General features: G+C 48.6%; 1 protein-coding gene across 1 annotated transcript in view; it reads left to right on the top strand.

Moving 5' to 3' along the window:
• Tram2 (translocation associated membrane protein 2) overlaps positions 1-25,940 on the top strand; it is a 79,414-nt gene extending 53,474 nt beyond the window's left edge. Inside the window, 9 exon segments of the mRNA NM_001399412.1 lie at positions 8,372-8,481; positions 8,988-9,104; positions 14,959-15,017; positions 15,790-15,874; positions 16,365-16,435; positions 17,679-17,783; positions 18,065-18,208; positions 18,974-19,137; positions 20,444-25,940. Of these exon segments, the coding sequence (NP_001386341.1) occupies positions 8,372-8,481; positions 8,988-9,104; positions 14,959-15,017; positions 15,790-15,874; positions 16,365-16,435; positions 17,679-17,783; positions 18,065-18,208; positions 18,974-19,137; positions 20,444-20,517 (929 nt within the window). The 3' untranslated portion in view covers positions 20,518-25,940.
• The last annotated feature ends 225 nt before the right edge of the window (positions 25,941-26,165 follow it).

Below are 26,165 nucleotides of genomic sequence, written 5' to 3'. Positions count from 1 at the left end.
TCTAGCTAGAGGGATTTTTTTTTCTCCCCTCGTCAGCTGTATTTACGAAACTAATTCTATTGTCCGTAGACTATCAGGTTTGTTGAAACTGTTGGTTTGGCACAAGTTAAAGCCCTGATTTAGATTTTTAAATTTAAAACTGCAAGAAAACCTCTACTTGGTTGTTGTTGGGGCTGTGTCTTGTGACTCCAAAGAAGCGACATTTCCTCCTGACTCTCGGAGACTTTTCTTCTGAAGTTCACATGACCCTCACCGTTAAGAGTTCTGTGGCATGGCTGCCTACTGCATGGCGTGTCGTGTTAGGGTGTGTTGTAAGAAGCCCCAGACTGGATGCATAGAGATCAGGCCTGACATCTAGGAATCTTCCATAGGTTTTTCTTGCAGAGAGGTTTATAGCCTTAGAGAAAGGGCTGATTCTTCAAGGAGGCGATTCAGAAGCTTCTATTCCTGAATCTTCTTTAGTGTTCTCTTACAGTTCCTACTTTTTTTTTATGGTATAAAAAAAAATCCTTTGTCTTCTTAACTCGCCATCAAATAGAAGAAAAGCAATCCCAAAACATGCAGTAAGAGGCTGGATGGCCTGGGTAATTGTCACCTGTGTCTTTCATTCTGGGACCCGTGCATAGAGGGAGAGTATGTTTCTTAAGTTTCTTAAGGCTGCGGGGTGCAAAGGACTACAAGCAACATTCTGGGGCTGAGAGATCTGAATCTCTGACGTCAACGGTGATGGCTTCTCCATATCTGCCAGGGAAAGAGCTCTTCTCATTGGCTTGTGCACGGCTGCCACCTTCCTCCTGCGTGTCCATCGCTGTGTCCATATTTCCCAGGTTTTTAAGGTACAAATCGTATTAAAGTGAGCCCCCACCCTAATAGCCTCCTTTTAACTTCTATCCCCTGTCAAGACCCTATCCAAATAAAATATTACTGTGAGGTACTATGGGCTCCACATAATTTTTGGAGGTGAGAAGCACAATTTAAGGCCTTCCTGCTGAAGGCTCTGTGTGTGTGTGTGTGTGTGTGTGTGTGTCCCTGTGTATTCTAGATTCTTCTCTCTCCTGCCATCTCAGGGAGTGGTTTAAGCCTTCAAGGTTTAAGGAGTATACTGTACCACCGGGATTCGAAGGGCAGTCAGGCAGCAGAGAGGCGCAGTTAGGAGAGGATGGGTTTGGCCACGGGCTTCTGTGGTCGTGGCCCACTCGGGCTACAGGATCATTTGACAGTTCCTGCTGTCCTTGAGCCACAGCTGCCATGTCAGTAAACAGGAATAATACTCGGGATCACAATGAGTAAATGATGTCATTTACCAGACATGCTCAGTAGACAGTAGACAGCTGTGGTGTGTATTCTAAATGAGTGCTTGGGACAGTCCTGTGCATCTCGTTTCTGTGGGAAATAGTAGTGATAGTCGCCTCTATTTGCACAGCGCTTCGCAGCTTTTTAAGTTACTCGTCCATTTTATTCTTAGAGCTCTGTGGTAAAAGGTAGTTTTATTTTATTTTAGGGGTTTTTTTACATTTATTTTTTAATTATGTGGATATACGGGGTATGAGGGGTATATGTACATGTGAGTGTGGAGGCCCAGGACATCCAGAAGAGGGTGTCGGATCCCCTAGAGCTGGAGTTCCAGGTGGTTTGTGAGCCTGCTGATGTGGGTGTGGGAACCAAACATGGGTGTTCTGCAAGAGTAATGCATGCTCTCATCCTCTGCACTGTCTTATCAGCTCTGATGTTGGTTGATTGATTGATTGGTTGATTGATTGATTGATTGATGATTGATTACTGGAGTGAGTACCTTGTTGTGTATGTAGAGATCAGTTCTCACTTTTCTCTCCTGAGCCGTCTCACTGACCCGATCTTATTCATATCTGGACGGGGTAGAGACAAGGTCTCATGTCTCAGGCAGGCCTTGAATTCCTCCGACTCTGCTGCCTCTACCTCCCAGGTGGTGAGTCCACTGGGCAACTCAGTCAGAGAATCGTGGATGCGTGGTGGCTAAGAGCAACCCCAGACGTGAGCCTTCCACTTTCTCATGCATGGCCTGTGTCAAAGACCTCGTTTGCTGCTTTGCAGAGACACCTCAGAGTGTAGCCTTTGCCACTCTGTGAGTGACCCTGATGCATTGCAAGTTGAGCCTCACTCACCCGGAATGCTTGGGGCCATGGTGCTTCAGAGTTCCGATGTCCTGGGATTGAGGAATATTGCATGTGTGCATTAAGAGATCTCAGGAGGGGACCCATGTCTGAAGTAGACTTCATTTTATGTTTCCTGTTTGCTTTTCATTCTCTGAAAGTGATTCCGTACAGTATTTCTCGTGTCCTTGAAATTTTAACTGCAGCCTGTCGTGGAAGCTTAGGCGTGCATTGTCCAAATGTGTCTTCTTGTCCATCCATACTTGAGATCTTTCAGAGATTTTTCAGATTTTGGATTTCTGTATTAAGGATAGTCAGCCTATGTATCCATGTGTACCAGTTCCCTGCAGATGAAAACAGTTCAGTGTTGTTTTCCTCTTGAACAGTGCTCTAGTTCATAACTGGAGCATACGCCATGTTTGCCACGGGACAAGTACTATCTAACGGTGAGTCCCCAGGACTGAGATTGCTGTCTCAAAGGGTCAGTGCCTTTGTAACCTAACAGGCATGACCAAATGATCATCTAGGGCGAGGGTATCCTCTGGCACTTCTACCAGTACTGTGGACGACTGAGACCTCTCCAAGCCTCTGCAAGGCTACACTGTTAGGCTTTGGGTTCTTGCCCATCTGATCAGGTCTGAAGTGGTATCTCGGTGTAGCTTTAATTTACAGCTCTCCTGTAGAGAGAGAGAAAGGGGGGGCATCATTTTCAGTGCCTAAGAGCTGCCTGTGTTTCCCTGTGTTTCTGGGAACTGTCTTTTCATGTACTTTGCCTGCTTTTCTGACAATTTCCAACCTTTCATGTAAGTTCTGGGAGCTTTTTACATTCTGGCAGGATGAACCCTTTGTCTGGGAACTGAAACATTTGCCCCAGGTGGTCATTTGATGCCTTTCCCTTTCTTTTATAGTCTCATTGTCATTCATATTCTCTCTCTCTCTCTCTCTCTCTCTCTCTCTCTCTCTCTCTCTCTCTCTCGTGTGTGTGTGTGTGTGTGTGTGTGTGTGTGTGTGTATCTGTGTTTGTCTTCGAGTCTCTTTTTTTCTACCCCTCCTTACCTTCCCCTCCCTCCCCTTTCTCTCTCTCTCTCTCTCTCTCTCTCTCTCTCTCTCTCTCTCTGTATGTCTGTGTGTCCGTATCTATGTTCCTCCCTTCCCCTCTCCTCCCTTTCTCTGTGAATGTCTATCTACCTGTCCCACCCCTTCCTTCCCTTTCCTCCCCTGTCTCTCTGTCTCCCTCTGTCTCTTTGTCTCTCTCACCTTCGTTCTGTGTGTGTTTGTGTTTGTGTCTGTGTCTCTCTATCTGTCCATTCCTCCTCTGCCTTCCCCTCCCTCCCCCTTTCTCTTTGTGTGTATGTGTGTGTGTTTGTTTTTCTATGTGTATGTCTGTGTGTCTGAATCTGTGTCCTTCCCCTCCCCCTCCCTTTCTCTGTGTGTGTCTATTTATCTGTCCCTTCCCTCCTCCCTCTGTCCATCTGTCTGTCTTCCTCTCTCTCTCCCTTTCCCTCCTTCCCAGTACCTCTGCCTTTCTTTCAGCAGAGCTGATGCCCCGTCGATGCCCCATCATCCACTGACCCACAACCCCAGCCCCATTTGCCTCGTGATTTTGTTCACTGTAATTTGTCAAGTCCGTATTCCAGATTTATATATAATAGCAAAGATCTGAAATGATGTGGAAACAGTTGGCAGTCAGCAGAGAAACTCATAGAGTATTGGTATTGGGAAGGGGTCAGGGATCAGCCAGGGCACGGGTTACAATCTGATGGCTTGTGGATTTCCTGTAGATATGTTTTCTTTGGCTTGCTTAGGATTGGCCCATGCAGTGTCTTTAAACTCCTCGAATTAGTCTCCAGTACTGTAAAACCGTATGATCTCACTTTGCTTTTAAAGAGGCAAGGATTGCTGCTGTGCCTGTCATGTGGCCACAACTGGAGAGAAGCAGTCATCTTTCTCACCCCGATCCCGAGAACACATGGTCGGATCTCCATTCTCTACTCCTCCCTCCTGGACCCCTAAAACGGAGGGTTGCCCGTCATTCCTCATCCATTTATCCCTGTTTAACTGTGTGCTTCTCTTTATAATGATGAACTTTGTGAACATGTTCCTTTTCAAAGTAGACGTGTGAGAGATGGACTGAGATGGTGATCTGGGAAGAAAACCAGTTAAGAACGTACTCCTCGGTTGGAATATAGAACCTTGGCTGCTTCCCGTGGCAGGCCTCTGTACAGGGAGTTTGCACTTAACACGCCAGGACCACTTTGCGTGCTGGTCCCAGGACACATTTTTGCCATGACTCCTGACCATTTACTTCACTGATTTAATAGCCTAAATACATTACAAAGCCTACAAGTCACCAGCACTGCGTCCTTCCTGGAAACAGTGGTCCACAAGGCCCACTTGCATAATAAAAGCAGTGTGATTTTTTTTTGTTTGCTTTTTGTTTATTTGGTTGTTTGGTTAGTTTTGAGACAGGGTTTCTCTGTGTAGCCCTAGTTGTCCTGGTATGTACTCTGTAGACCAGATAGGCTCAGAGATCCACCTACCTCTGCTGGAATTAAAGGTCTGTGCCACTGCCGCCCGACCCGTGTGATTTTTTTTTTTTTTTTTTTTTTTTAGCAATTGGTTTTTTTTAAAGATTTTTAAAAATTTATCGTTTGAGGTTTTTGCCTGCGGATATGTGTGCCGCATGTGTCCCATTACCTACACAGGTCAGGTGGGAGCATTCTCTGAAACTGGACTTGTACCCCTGGCTGTCCTGGAACTCTCTCTGTAGACTAGGCGGGCCTAGAACTCAGAAATCAGCTTGCCTCTGCCTCCTGCTAGGATTTAAAGGTGTGAGCCACCACCGCTTGTCTCTACCTTTTTTTTTCTTTTGCCATCTTGAATACTACTTTGCACGTGTATGTATAAATATTTCTGATTTCTTTGCATTGGGGAGTATTTGCTTATCTGTATTAAGAGATCTTGGGAGGAGGGGAACCCATGTCTGAACAGGACTCCATTTCTTTTGTATTTACCTTTCATTCACTGAAAATGATTTTATACAGTGTTTCTCATGTTGTTTCCTTTGTGTGTAGATGGGTGCATATTTGTGGGTGGGTGGGCGTATCCATGTACCTTGGGGTCAGAGATCAACTTTTGATACCATTCCTCAGGAGCATGAGGCAGAGTCTCCTATTGGCCTGGAGCTTGCCAAGTGGGTTTATTGGCTGACCAGCAGTCCCACAAAGCTGGCTTTTTCTACTTTCCCGCTGCTAGGATTACAGCACATGCCGCCCACCCAGCTTTTCATGGAGGTTCTGAGGGTGGAATTCAAGTCCTTAAGCCAGAAAGACATTGCCAACGGAGCCATCTCTCCAGCCCTGAAACCCCGCTTTGAATTCTTTTGAATGTATCCGCAGTAGTAATGCTGGAACCTATACTAATTACTTTTTTAGTTTTTCTGAGGAACTACCATATGATTTTTTTTTTTGCACTGGCTACACTGAGTATGTATATTCCTACCAAGGAAGCACATGTTTCCAATTTCTTCACTTCCCTAGCAACATATTTTTTTAATGGTGGCTATCCTAGTGGGGAGTGGTCGTGATATGCATTTCCTCGATGCTCAATAATGTCAGACACCATTTCCTAAGACTGCAAGCATGCATATATCTCTAGACTGGACTTATTTCATTAATTTTTAACCTGCTCTCACTTGGTTGAGTGTGGGTCCCATTTTACCTTAGGTTGATTTTGATGATGAAGGCAGGAAATAGAACCTAGTCCTGCAGGTGGTAGTGTCTGTCTGTCTGTCTGTCTGTCTCTGTCTCTGTCTCTGTCTCTGCCTCTCTCTCTCTCTCTCTCTCTCTCTCTCTCTCTCTCTCTCTCTCTTTCTCTCTCTCACACACACACACACACACAAATACACACATACACACTTTCCCTTACCCCTGTTGGGTGGTTTAACACCTCATTCTCCTCCATCATTGCCAGTGATTCTCAGACCTTTCTGTCGCACCTCCTGCCTGGCTTTGGGGCCTGTGCTTCCTCAGCTGGATCCTGGGGTGGCTTTTTGACAGTGTCCTTACCTGTAGGCCTGTTCCTGTTCACTGCTGCTGAGTACATTTTTCATAATACAAGTTTTATCACTTGGCTGTTTAATTCAAGATCTTGGATGGTTCTACACATCCCTGAGGATAAAGACCACACACTTTAGTGACACATAGACCATCCATGACAGCCCTGTCATTCACCCCAACCTTGATCATCTGTCCTGGAATGCCCATACAACTGTTTGTCTGTCTGAATGTATGTATGTATGTATGCACATATGAATACATATATGTATGTATACATGCATGCATGCATGCCTGTACCCAGATTTCCATAATGTCCAGGTCTTTCTGGCACCCTAGCCACAGCCCATCCTTGCCTGCTGCAGCCTCTGCCTGCCTCTTGGAAGTGGAGCCTGTCTGTAATGTAACTGTTCCATTTCTCAACCCCCAGTTGGATTTGCACCCTGTCCCCAGGCCGGAGACTTCTTGTTAGCCCAGTGCCTCTCACAGAGTATTTGTAGAGAGGCAGAGGGAGATGGAAAAGGAAAGTGTGAAGTTTCTACTTGATCTAACCTAGACACTGCCCTCTATCACGTTCTCCCAGTCCAAGGTGGCTGAAGTTAGCAGGAACTCCCACGGTGACCCAGTTCAGCATTGCTTCTTTCTCTGGCCACCCTGAAACAAACTGACCCCGGCCTACCTTCTGGTAAATACTTCCCAGCAGAGATGACTCATGTGTGTGACTCAGGCTCAGCCGCACAGCTGGAAGGGCAGTCTGCTAGGGAGGGCAGTGACAGAGCCAGAGCCCCAGGCAAGCAAGCATGTGCCAGCCAGCTTCCTCCAGCCCTGTTGCCTGCTCACTGGAACAAGGCAGTAAGCTGTCTCTTTCCCAGCCTGTATGGCTGAGTGGGACTCAGGGCTGGGGACAGGAGGCAGAGGCAGGAGGATTGCCACATGTTAGAGGTATACATAGCAAGACCCTGTCTGTAAAAACAAAACAATTCTTCTGCCTGACTTAATATCATTATATAATAACCCACCATTTGCTAGAGGCCTACTGTGATTTTAGATGCTGTGTGGTAGACTTCATTCTGTTTAATCTTCACAGTATCCTAGCAGCACAAGTAATAGCAAATATAACACACACACACACACACACACACACACACACACACACACACACACGCTATGCCACACTCTTGCTGTATTAGCTACCTTTCTCATTGCAGTGTCAAAAACTAACAAACAAAAAACCTGACAAAGTCAAGTTAAAGAAGAGTCTACTTGCGGGGTTGGGGATTTAGCTCAGCGGTAGAGCGCTTGCCTAGCGAGCGCAAGGCCCTGGGTTTGGTCCCCAGCTCCGAAAAAAAGAAAAAAAAAAAAAAGAAGAGTCTACTTGGGCTCCAGTTTGAGTTTACAGTCTACACAGTGGGGAGATTGTAGTACAGGAGCCTGAGGCAGTTACTGTCATTGTATCCACAGTTGGGAAGTATTCAACCTTCTCTCTTCTTCAGTGTCTTGAGGTGGTACCATCTGCAATCAGGGAGGGCCTTCCCTATTCGGTTAAACATTTCTGGGGTTGGGGATTTAGCTCAGTGGTAGAGCGCTTGCCTAGGAAGCGCAAGGCCCTGGGTTCGGTCCCCAGCTCCGAAAAAAAGAAAAAAGAAAAAAGGAAAAAAAAAAACATTTCTGGAAACACCTTCATAGATGGACTCAGAAGTATGTTTCCATGGTGGTTTTAAACTCAGTCAGATTGTCAGGGTCATCCCACAGTACTTAACATCATGTATTTTCTGTGACACAGAAGCTCTTATCCTTACTTCAGAGGTAGAAACTCGAGGTTCAGAAGGAGACCTTACAGAGAGAAATGCCTCACAGTGCCATAGGAAGTAAAGGGCAGAACCTAGGGGAGGCCCAGAGAGATTAGTCATTTACTCAAAGATGCCTGTTCAGGCAGTGATGGTCCTCTGTGCTCTTTTGCCGAGGGGATCTAGAACCACATAGACTTGATGATAAGGGTTTGGTTCTCTGTGGACCTCCCCATGGGATCTTCCCAAGGACCAAGTCTAGAGGTGAGGCAGGATGCTGGGGCAGAAGCAGATGAGGACCACTTGAGAATACACTGTATTCTCCATCTGTTTCCCTTTGGGGTCTCATAGCATCTCCATGCCTTGGGTATGCTGATAAGATTGTTTTTTTACCCCACAGACAGCGAGACAGTGAACTACCACTATGGCCCAAAGGACCTGGCCACCATCTTGTTCTACATCTTAATCACCATCATCTTGCATGCTGTGGTTCAAGAGTACATCTTAGACGTAAGTGACCAGTTTTGATGCTGAGGTCAGAAGCAGGGGATCCATTAGGATGGTGACCCTCTTCCTTGGGGGGAAACTATAGCTCTGATTCATTCTGTCCCCTAACTTAGATCCTCTAGTTGATCCCAGAGGCTAGACTCCTTCATCACACATTGCCTCTGTCCTCTCTGTCTAAGTTCACACATGGTGAGGGGTGCAGTGGGTGAGGTGGTGGGGAAGGGGGTGGTAGGAGCTGTCTGAATTACAGCATGAGCATATACTAAGGGGTCCATCAAACACAGCTTGACCAAAGGATTTTTTTTTCAACGAAATGAACAGCCTTAACACCTACTGCTTGCCTGAAAGTCAGCACCGTATGGGCACATAGTAGGCTTATGCTAAATAGCTTGGGTTGTAAGGAGTTTGAACTACTAACTCTATCTCAGAAAGGGGACACTGGAGCATGTAATCTACCAGGTATCTGTATGCTCAATGTATTAATGTGTGAAGTTTTCTTTCTTCTTTAGAAAATCAGCAAACGCCTTCATCTCTCCAAGGTCAAACACAGCAAGTTCAATGAATCTGGACAGCTGGTTGTCTTTCATCTCAGCTCAGTGGCATGGTGCCTCTATGTGGTGGCAACGGTGAGTAGTCCTCATGACGGATGAAGAGTAAGCCACCAAGCAGTCTCTTCTTTGCTGATGAAATGACTTTGAAGGGCTTAAAGGGAAGAGAAAGAGCCAGGAATAGGCATCTCAGAATTGGCACTCAGAGCAACTAGATGAAATAGCATAGATGCTACTTAATAGAGTCATACTCCCTTGAGGATGGACTTGTTACAGTTCTACCCAGGTATCCACAAACCTATGTATTGTTCTACCAGCCCTGTCTTCAACCATCGTCCCACAAGGTAATTTTTGCCCCCAGTACTGAACTTTGTACATGCTAGGTACCTGCTCTTCCCCTGAGCCACACCCACCCACCCAATACCCTTGATGTTAACATAAGGGTCCCAAGTTCATTTTTCCCAATGTGTCCACAGTGTAGAAGCATGACTTGGGCTTAGAAGTCTGGCTGTATTTGTGTTGCTATGACAAAATAACCTGATACAAACAACCGGAAAGGAAAGATTTATGCTGGCTAATGATTTCAATCTGTGGAGTCCAAGGGCATTGCTTTGACCTCAAGAAAAAGTAAAGCATTGTATAGAACATGTTGAGCAAAGCAGCTTGCCTTGTAGTAGACAGGAAGCAAAGACACAGAGAGGAAGGAACCAGGGTCAATGTACCCCATTGAAGGGCATGTCCCAGTGACTTACTTCCTCTAGCTAAGTTCACCACCACTCAAAAGTTCCACCAAATTATCCATAATTGATGCCACAGGATCCAGTCACTTCTCTAAAGCTGGAACCCTAAGCATTGCACCAGGGACCAAGCTATAAACACGCAAGTTTTAGGGATATATTTCAAGTCTAACCAATTAGCAAAGGCCAATGTTATCCATCTACACATTAAAGATATATATTATATGTATATGTATATGTATCCATCTCCCAGACAAGGACTCTAGATTGTGGTTCAGGGTTCACTGTAAGGTGACCCTGCCTGTGTTACTGTTCAGTTAGCGTCATCTGGAGTACCTCTTGTCTAGAACCAAGTCCCACATTAGCTATCTGACCTCAGATTCTTCCCTGCTCTGGTGCATCCCCTTTGCTCTCACTGACAAGAGATGGGTCCTCCCTTTGTAAGAAGGAACACTGAATGCCTTCAGAGCTGAATGCCAACGGCATAGTCTCCGAGCAGGAAGCAACATGTCTTTTTTGTATGTTGCTTTTATCCCTGTTATCAGTTCATCTCAGAACACTTTTTCTGAGCAACATGCTAGGAATTTTAAGTGGGAGACCAAAGACTTCCATCCTCTATGAGGGGACTTCTACATTCCACTTGAAGGGAACAGAGTTACATTGCAGGAGCAGGGCCACTCCCTTGTAGTGCAGAGCTACACTGTCCCAGTGTACTTTAGGATCTCGGGCCTCCCTTAGCTTCCCAACATTCAGTCCATGCCTACCTCTTGGAAGTCTTAGCTGCTTGAGGCAAAACAAGGCCTCAGAATACTAAAGACACTGGACTGTTTTTTTTGTGGGGGGGGGTTGCCTCATCTCTGAATCCCTTCAGTCCTTGCACTCTCACCCCAGTATTCTGCCCCAGCTGTGCCAAGTAGAGACCAGACTCAGCATCTTCTTGGAGAGGACAGTCTCAGGCCTTTTATCTTGTGGAGAGCCCATCCCCCACTCATCATGTTCAGCAAGACATGGAGACCAGGGAGCCATTCAGGCTCTTGGTTTAATTGCGGTCACCTCCTCTATCTAGACCATCTGCATGGGAGGAAGGCCGTCAACGAATCTGAGAAGTCGTTTTGTAAAAGAAGTAAAACCACCTGGTTTTCAAGTTGTTGGTTTCTGTGGCAATGAGGATCTGTCATGATTTCTTCTCTTTCCTTCACCTCCTAAAGTCAGCAAAGCCTGCCTGTTCTGCCTCCTGGATTCTGAAATTCTCAACACAGCTTTCTGTGTGTATTGTTTCCCAAGTCCTGTGTGCCCCCATATAGGGCAGATGTTGGTCATATGGCCCTGGCATCTCTGGTAGGGGTGAAGGTACTCCTTTCTTCCGACAGTTGCACAAGGAATTCCATATGTGGCTCCAGCTGGCATCAGTGGAAAGGATAGAGCACCCAGGCCCCTCTGCCTTTTGCTACACTACCAATGTCTCCCTTGCCCAGAGTCCACTTCCATTCCAGGCCTTCCCTCCACTCGTCCCATTATCTGCTCAGCCAGATGGATCTCTTTAAAGCCTAGGCTAAATCATGTGTCCTACTTCAAATAAGTTCCCCTCGCAGCTACAGTGAAATTGTTTTCCTTGCTTGTGTGACCTGGGCCCTGGAGCCTTGCTGGTGACATCAGCAGGGACTCAGCACTCTGTGTTCACCTCTGCTCTTCCTGCTCTGCTGGCCACTCCACTCTCTCGACTGCTCCGTCCACTAGTATCATTCATATGGCGAGCCCTTTCCTGCCATCTGTCCACCCAAGTGTCACTTCCTCTGAACACCCCATGTGGATTTTCCACACTAAGAGCCTCATTGGTGTCTTGCTGGTTCATGTGTGTCTGACTCAAGATACCTGCTAACAAGCACCAGGCTCAATGCTCTACCCTTTGTGCGGCACATGCTAGGCACTCAGTATCAACTCTTAGTCTGATGAAGAAGCTTTGGAAGGCCTCTCCTTTCCTTTTTAAAAAGGTTTGTTTTTATTCGTGTCTGTTTTATTCATGTGTGCGCGTGCACACACGCGCACACGCATATGTGACACACATGTAAGTGGGTGCCCATGGAGGGCAGAAGAGGGTGTCAGTTAAAGGAGTTTTGAGCCACCTAGCATGGCTGCTGAGAATAAACTGAGACCCTCTGGAAGAACAAGCTAGGTCTCTCTCACTGCCCTTCATCAATTTCTTTAGTAATAAATTGATTTTTCAGAAACATCACAGATGATCAGGCTTTGGTGGCTGTTAGAGTTTTAAAAGACAGCCAGAATTGCATCGAATTCCCTACCAGAAATTCCAGTTTTACTTGAATATTTGACACAGATATTTTCCATGGGTTATATGCAAATAGAATGCTGGAGAGTCAGGTTGGATTTTCTAAGCATGTCAAGAGGAGGAAAGTAGAGAGGGACTAGAGAAGGAAGAGGAACCGAACACCCTACTTACTGAGGATGCCAAGGGCCTGCATGCACTGTCCCCTGGCTCACCAGATGTCTGACTTCCTATTTAAAACTCCAAATCCAGTAGTCAGTGAAACAGAAAACCGAGAGTCAAAACTGGTTGCTGTCTACAGTTGCCTTGGAGTGATTGTGAAATGCCTGAGTTTGTTTGTTTGTTTGTTTGTTTGTTTGTTTGTTTCTGATAGGCAAATGACACTGAGGCTATTGGAGTCTAGGTAGCAGCTGGCTTTGTTATGTCTAAATTCGGTTAGTTTTTCGGTTCTTGTTTGAACAGAGAAGATTGCTAGGAAAATAGGAGGAATTTACTCCAGCCCGCTGAGGCCTTCCTTGCATGGGTAGATGTCAAAAATCAGAAAAGAACAAAGTGTTTCACATGGACCCCCTTCCCCCGACCTCCAGCCACCTGTCGAGGCCATGGTTTGGGCTGGAAGGGGTTACTGTGTTTGCTGTGTCACATGCGACCCTGGAACTCAGGCGCCTTGGCATGCCTGAACTGGGAGGCAGCCAGCCTCAGCCCTCCCTTATCCTCCTTCAGACAGCTGCCTAGACAGGGCTAGAAAGGGCTCCTCACAGAGCATGAGTCACTTTTCCTCTGACTCTTAACCCCACCTCCTCCAGTCCCGGCGGACCGGCCATTTGTGAGCAGGCGGCATTTTTCTGAGAAGTTTTTTTGGGCTTGTTGGCTTCCAAGTTCTGACCTCTCCATCTCCTAAGTGAAGAGGCCAATCTAGAAGTTCCTGTCTAAACACACAAGCCATCCAGGCCTTGGGCCCTTGGGACACCAAGACTCCTGGACAATCTTTTTGACAGAAATACATCCCTGCTCCCCCGCAACACACAGACACACACACACACACACACACACACACACACACACACACACACACACGCTGCCACTACTGCTGCCACCACCAGACTAGGAAGCACCACTCTTCATGTTAAATGCATAGCTGCTTCCTCTACTAGGAAGGGGCTAGCTCACCCTTCAGGGTTTCTGTAATAGAGACTGAGTGTGGCTCTTTAGGTGTTGCTGTGCCTAAGGGCAGAGTCCCGACCAAGGCACAAATGTGCATGACATAAACAGGACGAGACATAGAGCATTGGTGTGGGTGTGTCAAAGGTCACTGCTACCACACACCACCACCACCACCACCCACCCCCACCCCCTGTGCCTGGAGCCCAGTAGTACCCAGGCAAGAGAGAGGGAGGGAAGGAGGGAGGAAGGGAGGGGTGAGGAGAGATGGTAGGGGTTGGGGTGAAACCTCTTCTTTCTAATCTAGCTTGCTGTGTCTACACTGACACAGGTCCCTTGACTGGCCACGTCCCTTTGGTCGCCTAGCTCAAGTGCTCCTGGAAACCCAGGGTTGTAGCTTCAGGACTGTGGACAGTACTCGGCATGCATGCTGTAGGTGAGAGGGCCTCAAACACTTGAGGGCAGGTAGACCAGCCTGCACTGGAAACACAGCTGCATAGCTTCAAGTAATTTCCGGGAGCTCTGTGGACACTGTCACTTCCCAGCCTCGAAGAGCCTCTGCCCTGCATCCCAGGGTGAGCTCAGCTGATAATCTGATTTCCTGAAGTTCTGGGGTGAGGAGGTTGGTGGCCCAACTCAGATTGTGTCTGAGCTACTGAACAAACCTCCTCTCAGATCTTTCCTGCCCCTTCATTTCCTTTTTTTCTTCCCCTGCAAGAGGTGGCACCTTGTCTAGATGCCTCTCCTGGTTTGATTTGGTTTTGTTTGTCTGTGTGTTTGTTTTTCTTCAGAAAAGAGTTGTTGGGAACATCCATTGCTCCTTCACTCATTCATTTCATCAACTAACATTCTGACTGGACCCTTGCCATTCACGGATTGTCTTCTCCTGTGTCTTATCCTCTTGTCTTATATTACAGTTCATCTTGCCTGTCTTTAGAAATGCTATAGGTCTTTGGCTGGGGGGCTGTCTAGTTAGGATTTCTATTGCTGTGATAAAATATCACGGCCAAAAGCAACTTGGGGAGGAAAGGGTTTATGACCCTACAGCTTGTTGTCCCTCATCCAGGGAACTCAGGGTCAAAGCATGTCCACAGTCAGGAAGCAGAGCATGATGAATGCTGGGGTCTGGCTCTCCTCCTTTTTATCCTGCCTGGGACTCCAGCCCATATGGAGGTGACACTCAAAGTACGAGCCTTCCTTCTTTAGCCTGATTTAGAAACTTCCTTGTAAACGCTGGGCAGAGATTTGTCTCATACATAGGTTGATTTAGAACCGGCGAAGTTGACCATCATTATTAACCAGCACAATGATGGGAAAAGCCTAAGTCTCCACTGGGTGTTGCTTTTCTCATGCATTTAATCCTTTATTATGGAAACAACTCCTGAGTGTGTACATGACAGATACCACACTAGGCACTGTCACATAAACACATCTATTTCCAACAATAACTCGGGTAAGTTAGAATTTCACTTGACACATGAGCCTGAGGAACCTTCGAGAGACTGACAAGCTGTTTCTGTCAGACCCCTCTTCAGAGACCAGTGGCCAGATCCCAGAGCATGGCATACCACTCCACAGTTGGACAAGGGCCAATGCAAGTCCAATACACTGGGGTCCTTTGTTTGCAAAAGCTGTTTGTCCTTCTTCCTAGTCCACGGAGGCCAGGCGTCATTGATCTCTGGGTCCGTCAAGGCCCTAACAGGTCACATGGCCACATCGCTTAAGTGCCTTTTCTTCTCACCCACCACAGGAAGGCTATTTATCAAACCCAAGAAGCCTCTGGGAAGATTACCCGCATGTGTACCTCTCGTGAGTATTTGTGGGGCTCACTAAAGCCAGTGGTGACCAAGCTATGACTTGAACCCGTGAAGCATGGGGTTGCGGGCAGTAGGTCTGTGTTTGACAGTCTCTACTCGGGGCACTGTCTGTCTTAGCTCTACAGAGGTACCTATTCTGCACGGGACAGATGCAAACTGTCCATCACTGACTCTACATTTGTGTCTTATTGGAGACCCTTTAAGTTCATAGCCCATCTTCCCTTCCATTGTCATTAAGTTCATAGCCCATCTTCCCTTCCATTGTCATTAAGTTCATAGCCCATCTTCCCTTCCATTGTCATTAAGTTCATAGCCCATCTTCCCTTCCATTGTCATGTTCCTGTCATGACAGGAACCAAGACCCGAGCCTGTCTCCTTCCTGAGTCCACCCTGTATCCCTGTATCCCTTAGGCCTCCCAGAGCAGCAGTAGCAAATGGTGTGAAGCTGAACAACTTAGAGCCTTTCTGTGGTTGTAGTCAGCGGTCCACGTGGTGTGCCATCATCAGCTTCCCCCTCAGCTTTTCTTTCTCTGGGTTGAAACGATATGTTTGGTCACTACCGCTTCCTCAAATGGACGTGCCGTGACCCTTTAAGTGGTCTTCTACATGATACTGTAGGCATGGTGATCTCTGCATCCACCTCTCCCTCCTTCCTTTCTCCTGGTCCTGCTGGGCACTCACAGCCTTGGCTCAGCCCTTCCCTTACATCTCAGCAAGTCCCCTGGGGTGGTTCCTGGTCACACTAAGAACTCCCTCATCTCCAGCTTCCAGGTGAAGTTTTTCTACTTGGGTCAGCTGGCGTACTGGCTGCACGCGCTACCTGAACTCTATTTCCAGAAGGTACGGAAGGTGAGTGTTCCCTTCCCCCACCCCCTTTGGAGGCCTCTCTTCCCTTCAACCCTCCTGTTGTCCCCGGGGAGTCCTCCCTTCCCTTTCTTTGTAAGCACTATGTATTTGATGACAGAGAGCCACACAGATGCCTAAGAGAGTGTTGTCAGGCTCTTGACTCCTCCACAAGATGTGTCCCCACTGGCAAAATTCTAATCAGATATTAGACTCGAGGCAACCTCGACATCCCCAGTCTGTTTTCCTCAGAGTAATATGAAAGCCCTCTTCCCAGTTCCGGTGTCTTCATTCCCAACCCAGACCTGCCTTCTGGCACCAGGCTTGAAGCTACCACCTCAGCCCTCTTGTTACCAGCCCTGTGTGTGTGGTTCTGCTGTGGCATGGGGCTGTGGGAGAAGGGAGAGCTTCCTTGCTAACCTCCTGTGTCCCCTCAATTCTGTGCATATTCATTTGAAGGCTGAGCAAGCTTACGGTCTGCCCATCTCTTTTCCAGGAAGAAATCCCCCGCCAGCTACAGTACATTTGCCTGTACCTGCTCCACATCGCTGGGGCGTACCTCTTGAAGTGAGTGAGGGCCGAGCTGGCCCCATTTCCTCGCCCCTGTGTGCCTCTGTGCCTGCCCACTTGACCGCTCAGTTAGAGGCATTTAGTAGAGATGGTGTCTCTAAAGGGAGTACCTTTGCTCATGTGGGATTACAGAAGCTAGTGGAGGACTCTCCTACCTCGATGATTCATTCTCCAAATGGTAGGGATGATGGTTGAAAGAAAGACTGGTGTGTTAAACTCTTGTTACGGTGGGACCCAATAGCCACGAGAACCCAGGAGGTTACCCACCTCGACCCGAGGCAGAGCCAAGGAAGGCTTCTAGTGAAGCCAGAAACTGGGCTCTTGCCACATGATGTCCACATGCTGCTGGAGCACTGTGGCCTCAGAGTTGGTTTGTTTGGTTCGGAATAAAATAGAGAACAGTTAGCTGTACGGTTGTTCTAGGAGTGTGTAGAGAAACTGCATGAGGCCTCAAGTGGCTGTTTTACAGACAGTATTTTGACAAATGCGCTGTGCTTGGTAACTGGACTCTCTATGAGATTTTCATGTACAGAGTAGGACCCAAACTGTGCATACACTAGCCTTTGAGAGCTTCGCTATGGTACGAGATGTCCCGGGGAGTCCCGTTTCCAAGGAGCTCACAACAGGCTTCCCGTGAGACTGAGCGACGTGGGTGAATAGCGTGTGTGCTGGAGCCCACGGACTCTCAAGCTCTGGCTTTCTGTCTCTGGAGGTGGGGGCAGGGCAGCTGTCCCAACTGTGTTCCGATGTTGAATGTTCACAGCTCACATGCAGCGAGGTTATGGTGACTATGCTCCCCAGCAGTGGGGTGTTGAGCTCCACGCACACACACACACACACAGGGAGAGCCTCCTGCTTCCTCAGATAGTGCAAAATCAGAGATAGCAGGAAACCTTCACATGTGTACACCCCTCCCCGCCAAAGCTCAGCAACATCGTCCTAGGCCTTCCCTTCTGTGCATGATCCCAGCAGCATGACCATAGAAGGGGCCGGATGTCACGACATGTATGGATCAGGTCCATTGTGGGGAAAAGCCAGTGCAGCTGACCGGGTGAAAGTCGAGGGAGTCAGTATGAGAAAACTACTGGTAAGCAGAGAGCTAAACGGTTACAAAGGATAAGGCATTGTCCCCCGAGATGGAGAGCAGAACCCAGGTACAGAGAGCAGCCTGAGCCACCACAGGCCAATGGCTTCTGCTCTGGGGTCGGGTAGGGAAGGTAAGGCTTGTCTTTCCCTCCAGCCTCAGCCGCCTGGGGCTGATCTTGCTCCTGCTGCAGTACTCCACTGAGGCCCTCTTTCACATGGCTCGGCTCTTCTACTTTGCCGACGAGAACAACGAGAGGCTGTAAGTAGGGTTGCTGGACGCCGACCTCTCCAGACTTCTGGGGTGGAGCCTGGCTCTATTGTGCCACCTGAATGGTTGTGGGGTCCCGCTCTGGGTGTCAGCTGCCTCCCTGAGTGCAGCCAGCACCCTACCCTTATGTCTGCTCTAGAACTTCTGAAACTCTTACCTTCCTGGGTCCCGTTTGATCCCCTGTCCCACTCTGGGTTGCGTCCAGAGAGGGGGGTTGAAGGTTCCTTAAGGGGCTCCCAAAACTGACATCCTCTTTCTACCCCTTCGAGCAGGTTTAACGCCTGGGCTGCTGTGTTTGGGGTCACACGTCTCTTCATCTTCACCCTCGCTGTGTTGACCATTGGCTTCGGATTGGCTCGGGTGGAAAACCAGGTGTTTGACCCCGAGAAAGGGAACTTTAACACCTTGCCTTGCAGGTGAGCTGGTAGAAGCCTGGGGTGGTAATCAGGGCTCTCTGCAACATGGTTCCTCTCGTACCTCTTGAACATGGGGTGTCTTCGAAGAAGGTCAGGGTGCAGGCAACCCTTGAGCCTCCCACGCAGTGACATCTAGGGGCAAGTCTGTTGACACCAGCCTCCTGCTTCCGCCCACCGTTCTTCACTCTGCAGCTCTCTCGTGCGCTCAGCCCACAGTAAGGACCCCAGTCCAAATGCAGTGCAGGCCCCTCACACTTGTTCAGCGCATCATGGCGCACAGGGCATTTCTCATCCAGGCAAGGTCGATCATGACACCCTCACGGGGCTCCGAAGCTTCAGCTCTGTGGTCCACAAAGCTAGTGCGAGTGACCTCTCTAGGCTTGCCCCACTGGCAACATGTGATATAGGAGAAGAAAATTATTTCGGCACTCCCATACTCTAGCTCGTTCGAATGTTACCAATGCTTGTATAGATTATATTGGCTTTATTATGGGCCGTGCGCGTGGGGGAGAGAGAAGAGCTGTGGATCTGGAGGATCAGTGGGATTGCGCCCGCCCATCACCTCAGGGCCTTCACCTCACATTGCTCATGTATGCTGGAGCGGAGATGGATGGAAGAACACACCCGTCCTGGTGCTGGTGGCCATGGGGAGTGCAGGCCATGGAGCTACAGAGATCTGGTCCCCCCTCCCGACCCCGACCCCGGCCTCCTCCTGCAGGCTATAGACCTGAACTTCATCCTTAGATCCATTTCTGTACTCCCCAGGCTCGGCATGCTGCTGCTGGTATGTGTAGCCCAGGCCTGGCTCATGTGGCGTTTCATCCACTCCCAGCTGCGACACTGGCGGGAGTACTGGAAAGAACAGAGTGCCAAGCGCAGAGTCTCTGCGGTCCCCCGGCTTCCAGCCAGGCTCCTCAAGAGAGAACCTGGTGAGTGCCACCCTGTGGCCGAGACTGAGTGGCTGGGGTCTGTCTACCTTGGGGGGAAGGAGAGTTGGGACCTGGCGCTTAAGTGCTCCACAAACCAGTCCTGCTGGTTCCTTCCTTTGTAGACACGTTGGCCTGGGGCACGATGACCAGTGTGTAATTGGTCTTGAGCCAGAGACCCAGTGTGAACAGGCCGCCTGTAACAGGGCCTGGAGCCACTGTGATTCAAGGCAGCACTGGGTGGGGACTCCTAGAAGGAAGTTTGTCTTTGTGTCCTTGGGGTAGCATCTGGCATCTAGCCAAGTGTTGCTGCTGTTGCTGCTGTTGCTGTCACCCATGTCTTATGCTACAGAGTGGCTACCCTGTCCTCACCTGCTCCTGTGCTCTGCGTCTCGGCCTACCCTGCCTCCCATCTCACTTCTGGAATGTTAGGGAGCAGCAGCAGGGGTGGCCCACACACTCTTCCTTCGGCTCCAGAGCATCCCTAAGTGATCCCCCTTTGCTCACGGATCCTCAGACATAGCAGCTCTAATCTATCTAAATCTAATCTAAACAGCCCAGCCTGTTTTCTGACTTGCCTGCATTTTCCCAGTGTGTGTGTTTGTTTGCTAGCAGTCAGGTGTGAGGAAGACTTGAGGGACAGACAGAGGGTAGGAGGAGAGGTTTCTGTGCTGCTACAACTGTGGAGGTATTTTCCTCTTTTGTTTTTGTTTTGTTTCATTTTGTTTTGTTTTATTTTGTTTTGTTCGAGGCAGAGTTCCTCTGTATAGCCCTGCTAACCTCGAAGTTGCTCTGTAGACCAGGCTGGCCTCGAACTCAGAGATCCGCTTGCCTCTGCCTCCTGAGTGCTGGGATTCAAGGCTTTGACCGCTGCCCAGCTGTCAGGCCTTGTCCCTACAATATCTTGTTTTCCCTCTCTTCTCCTTGTTACCACCATTCCTGTTGCTGAGACAATCCTCTGGGGATGCTGACGGATTGAGGACACTAGGGGACCTAAGAGATTAAAGCCAGCATTGCTCAGATCTCAGTGTAGGCTGATGCCTGTTCCTTGGTTTCTGTGAGTCACTGTAGATGCCCTCCACTAAAAGATAGTCAAAGACTAAGCCTGTGAAACAAAAGACACTTATCAAAGACACTAGGACAGGCAGCAACCTGCCCCAGACTGTCTACAGCCGGCTTCCATTGGCTAAAGCCCGCTTCCTCATGGAAGCCGTGACCCCACCCATCAGACACCCCGGCCCTCAATGCCTCCATTTTCCTGCCTCAGTGTCAGCAGCAACCCTGTGTGTCTCCTCTCTCCATTCCCCAGGTTTCCATGAAAATGGAGTGGTGAAGACAGAGAACGGAACCTCCTCACGGACTAAGAAACTCAAGTCTCCCTAGCGCCATTGTGCTGAAAACAGGGATCCTCTGGGTGAGGGCCTGGCAGAGATGAGGACTCCTGACCCCCAACTCAGACTCTCTGCCCTTCTGGCCGTACTCCATCTCCACCAGCAGAAACCTTGGCATCAAAGGGGGAGCTCCTCTCTACCTTCTAGCCTTTCTCTTCTTTCATAAACTGTTCTCAATAAAGCCAAAAAAACTTCTATTCTTGCTCCCTTGAGCCACCTCATGGCCTCACTTCTGTCCTATCTTGGGTTTTCTCAGAGGCCTGCCTTCTTCTAGTCGTCTTCCTGCTCTCACTCTCACTCTCTCGCTCGCTCTCTCTCCTCGACCCTCAATGCCTCCATTTTCCTCCCCTCCTCTCCTCTCCTCTCCTCTCCTCTCCTCTCCTCTCCTCTCCTCTTCTTTCCTCTCCCCTCCCCTCCCCTCCCCTCCCCTCCCCTCCCCTCCCCTCCCCTCCCCTCCTCTCCTCTCCTCTCCTCTTTCTCTCTTCCTTCATGACTGCTTCTTTTCCTCCTTTCTTCCTGACTTTAATGTGCAATTTCTCTGATTTGTACAACGGGAGGGAGCTAGGACGGCAGTCCTGCCCTTCGGGCCCAGCCAGGACTTGCCAATCTGGAAGCCTCTCGCCAAGGAGCTTCCCCTAGAGCTGGTGGCAGACCCTCGGTGGCCCTTGTGGATGGCAGGAGGAGGAAAAGCCATCCCTCTCGGATTACAAAATTCTTGGTGCTGACCGACAGACAAGATGTAGGATTCTGGCTCTACACGTCGGACCCCGAAGCGTTTCGCTCTCCATAGTGACTTAATCCAGAAAGACAGTGTTAATTAACTGTTGAGTCCCAGGACTCCAAAGAACTTCCAGTGCAGCATTTGAATTGGAAACCAGCCTGCCTTCGCTCTATGGGGGGTCGTGCTAAGGAGGATGTGCCTTCCCACTTGTTCCACAAGAGCAAAGCACGTCAAACAGCTGCCTCTTCTAGAAAGGTGGCTTGGCCAAAACAAAATCAGACAAACAAAAAACAACAGAAGAGTCGATCTGGACCATTCTCCAGCAGTGCCAACTGCTGTAGTTTCATTACCTGTCCACCAGCATCTGAAACCAAACCAAATGGCAGTTATGAACCTGCCCAGGACATGCTGTTCCCAAGTCTAGAAACAGCCTGCCCCAGCCGGGGCCAGACTTGCAACCTCACCATCTCTCTGCAGAAACACGAAGCCCCAAGGACTCCGATCGCAGTGTGTTCCCCTGGTGTCCCAAGGAGGGTCACCTGGCTGCCCTCCCTCTGGCCTCACTGAGTGTTCTTTAAAGTTGTCAGTGTCATTTGTCAAGCACACCTAGGGCCTGACACCGGGATGCCTCAGGGTCACTCTTCTGGCTGCGTGAGCCAACGCAGCCATGTCCACAGGAGTCTGTGACCCATTCCCTTTGGTGTTCTTTACTCTCTCTTCTACCTGAAGATGGGGTCATCGGGCCCTTATGGTACCTTGTGAGGACTTCCAGGATGTATGTAGGCTTTAAAGAGTCCCCACACTCTGTGCTGGAGTATAGGGGAGCAGTTCTTGGTGACACAGGAATGTTAATGTTACCTGATATACTTGGTCTTCCTTTGACACCATATTCAAGACCAGGGCTTGAGTTTTTCCCCATATACAGGGACATGGGTCTTCATGAAGGCAGTTTCCCTCTCCAAGCCACTAACGATGTACATAAGATCTAACTCACCAGTTTTTGAGGAGTTTGGTTCCAAACATCGACGTGGCAATTTTTTTGTTTTTGTTTTTTTTTTTTTGTTTGTTTGTTTGTTTTTTTCTCTCTGTGTCCAGGTTAAGCATACAGAATAGAAATGAGATCCCCTTGGCTTCTTTTGTGTGAGCTTAGGAAGCAAGATAGAATTTTGCAAGTACATTTCTCTATTGCCTCCTGGCCCTTCTCTGGGCATCCCCACAGAATTGATCTGGCTGGCACCTTTTAGCCGTGCAGCCCACCCATCCTCATAGGGATTTTAATCAAGCTTACGCTTTGAGATGCTGCCTGTAGCGATGTGAAAGTTCAGCTAGTGGCTCCCAAGATCGCCTCACCCCGTCAGTTTAAGTGTCCTCCGGGACCATCCCCAGGTTAAGGGCCTGTCTCCCTAAGACACTGGCAAGCCCTTTGCCAGCTCACTGTGGGAGCTTTGTCTCTAGGCTGAACTATTGAGTTACTCCCTCAGTAAATATTTGGGACAAGCATGAGATATGTGGAGGTCTTGGAGAAACAGAAGTACAAAGGCCAGCTGTCTAGGATCCAGTGGTCCTGTCGCTGTGGCGGGGTGGGGGTGGGGGGTTGCTACTCTTTCCCAGTACACTTAGATGCCTGAGATGGTGTGGATCTGTTCCTTGAGTGCTTGCAGGCTTCCTTTGCTGCTTGTATGTTGGGTGTTATCACCGAGAATCCAAGTGTTGGGATTGACCAAGGCTCTTCTGGAACATATGGGTTTGGTCAGTGGTAGGAGTTTAGAGCATTCATTTCAGAAAAGCTGAGACCAAGGGCAACACCTCCCCAGGCTTGACTTCTGGGATGATTTCGGGCTTGGGGGAACTAGGGGGCCCTTTCTCATCCACCCAGCCTCTCTGGCGTTGATGTTATAGGAAAGCCAAGACTTTGTAGAGTTAGCACAGACCTTGTTGCCAGAATCACAGCAACCAAGTTCTACACCATCCTGCGTGTGCGCAGGCTAGCTTATAATTTGGGTGCCCTGGCCCCATTCTTTGATTTTATGCAGGCTCTCCCATCCCCCAAAATACCACACCCTTAGTGAGGGACCTGTCATGCTCCTCCAAGTTTCAGATGTTCAGCACAATCTACCAGGACCAGAAGATGCTAATCACTACCTCAGCAGCCACTGCCTGTCTCTCAGTGTCCCTGGAACGCCAGCAGGCGCCAGGTGGCAGAGTGGTGGATGGAGAGCTCCCTGTTACTAGTTGCCCTCCCCAGAGGTGTGGCGATGGGACGGTTACTTTTACGAGCTATCCAGGTTTGGATGCCTACGCTATGAATTAGCTCCTTGTGTCCCTCCTACATTCTGAGGTGGTCCTGGGAGAAAGAGAAGCAAACTAAAACTTTCTGCCATTCTAGCCAGTCCTAGCCCTGCGTACCTAAATGGTTTTCAGGCAGCATCATCTGGTGCATCCTAAGGGTGGACTTAAGTCACTTAAATTTAGATGACAGTGTTCTGGCTACTCACACCATGCTTTTGTGGAGTTCCTGGGACTGTAAGAGCCCCTGAAGGTGGAGACCTTTTAAGCCCCCTTTGGCATTTTTTTTCTGAGTGGTTTTTTTCCCCCATTTTCCAAAAAGCCTACAAAGTTCTCTTAGATTCCCTGCATCCTTAAAGAAACCTGCTGACTCCCTTGCAGCTAGGGAAGACCTCCATTGGCGTTTGTCTTTAATGGCTCTCAGCCGGTTGAGTTTGCAGAAGTCTGGGACGGGGAGGAGGTATAGGGTCTCAGCTTAGGTAACTTTCTCTGCCTGAGGGCCTCTGTGTCTCCAGGAGACAGATTTCCATTCTTGGTGTCTGGCCTCTGTTCTTCACTGGTGTGGAATGGACTTGAAGCCTGTGAGTTCGAACAGTGAGCTGGTCCTCTGCCTCCCTCGTGCTCCCGAGCTTACACCTTCTTTCCTCAGAACAGGATTTAAAGGAGGATATCAGTGTCAGACTTTTGAAAGCATCTGTAGAATCCTTCTCCAGCCCATGGCTAGCGTTAGGAGGATGCTGGTACCAACTTCTCGCCATTTATCCCTGGCTTTTTATGCTAGCGTTAGCTCCATTGCATCCGCTTCCAAAGCTCTGCAGATGAGAAGAAAAGTCATGCCGAGCAGCCTCTACGAACGTCCCGTTCTTATCCTTGTTCTTTCATGTAAAAGTGCCTTATATTGCCTTGTGGCCTTCACTGGTACTGTATGGCTGGGCCCCCCAACTGCCAGGGCTCTAGGGCTGACTGGCATACACAGGCAATGACACCATACCTCAACACAGATCCAGGGGAAAGGGACATGGGTTGACAGTTTTGTCTCATTTGTTCTGACCCTCTTCTCCCTCGCACATAATGTAAGACCTTGTGTACTCTCTGGTTTATTCTAAGTTCCCCTTGTCTGTTGCCTTCTGGCTTGACCGGGTGGCTATGGAAACTCTCGAAGTGGCCCAGCTGCAGGCACCCATGCTTCCTATTTCATAAGGGAAGCTTGGGGGTTGGGAAGAAGGGTCACCCCTGTGTACCTCTGGCCCTATGTGGTGAGCCCTGCTTTTTCGGTTTCCTCATTCCCACCCCAGATTAGAAACAGCACCCTCTTCCCCATCTGTTTTACTTCCCTGTAGCCCAAAGTTTGTGTGAGGAATGTATTTACTTGTACTCGCTGGTTTCAAGTCTTAGCTCATTGGTAACCTGTTTGGCAGTGCCTATGGTCTGGTAGCTGCAGAGCTCCTGGATTCCTGTCAGGGTTATCTCGTGTTCCTAGTTCCGCACCAACCCACCTCCCTGACCCTTGCCTTGCCTGCCTGCCCATTCCTGATATCCCGCTATTCCGGGTTGTGCAATAACCCTCCCAGTGGTCTTTTCCACAGGCCTTTGTCTCTTACCGCATCCTGCAGTAACAGGAGAGAGGGGACCTACGGGAGGTGTCATCATCCCTTACAGAAGCGTCAGTCCCTTCGTTGTTAGCTGTCATTCTCATGGTCTTGGGTGGGTTTCTGTGGCAATCTTATAGAATGTGCCCTATCGTCTAAGAAATCTTTACATTGTTTTCAAAAATAAAATAAAAAATGTGTTGAAGAGAAAAAAAAAACCATCCTCAGACTGGGACAGTGTCGATGTCTGGGAATAAGATCAGTCTGGAGTCGCTGACATCACCGTCACCACCAAAGGCATTCCAGGGTTTCTTGTTCCTGTGCAAAGGATGGGCCATGTTTCCAAGAATCAGCCACAGTGGTCACAGTGGTGAGCCCTGCTCCCCCACAATGGGATCTGGCTGTGGTGGTGAGTGCCGACATTCTTTGGGGTACAGATTCATGTGTGATTAAACCTCACTTTTCGGTTACTCTGTTTGTCAAGCACCGAAAGGATGAGCGTTGGAGCTGGTGCCCCTGCGTGACTCACAACGCAAATGTGGACACATTGACTGTTTCTGCAGTCACCTGTTCATGTGATGGACCAAATTCAGCAAGGAACTCAAGGAAAATTCGTACCTACCGTATTTATGCTTTCTTATTAAAGGGCTGGGGGGAGGGGCGTCTTTTTACTTTTGGTGAAATTTTTATTGGTCCTTTTCCCACTGTTTCTGTCTGGTTTTAGAAACAAGCTACAGTTTTGTATGGATTTTTTTAAATGTACATTTTGAAACAAATGATCAAATATTTTCTGAATAAAGGGCATAGAAGTATTGGTCATAACGGTCTCTGATAGGATTCACTGGTGTGTTGTATATGGGAAGTTTTTTTTTTTCTGTGTCTTAATTCTTCCATTTGTTTTTACTTTGAAAAGCCAAATCCGTGTCAACTTTAGTTTTTATCCAAAATGTTTAATTATGTAGTAATTGGGCTTTTTGTTTTGTTCTTGTTTTTTGTTTGTTTGTTTGTTTTTGTTTTTGTTTTTGCTTTGTTGTTGTTCTTTGC

Source organism: Rattus norvegicus, chromosome 9 (genome assembly GCF_021556685.1).
Source record: "Rattus norvegicus strain SHRSP/BbbUtx chromosome 9, alternate assembly SHRSP_T2T, whole genome shotgun sequence".
Classification (NCBI taxonomy): domain Eukaryota; kingdom Metazoa; phylum Chordata; class Mammalia; order Rodentia; family Muridae; genus Rattus; species Rattus norvegicus.
The sequence above is the reverse complement of the archived record's forward strand: the minus strand, read 5'-3'. Positions and strand labels throughout refer to the sequence as shown.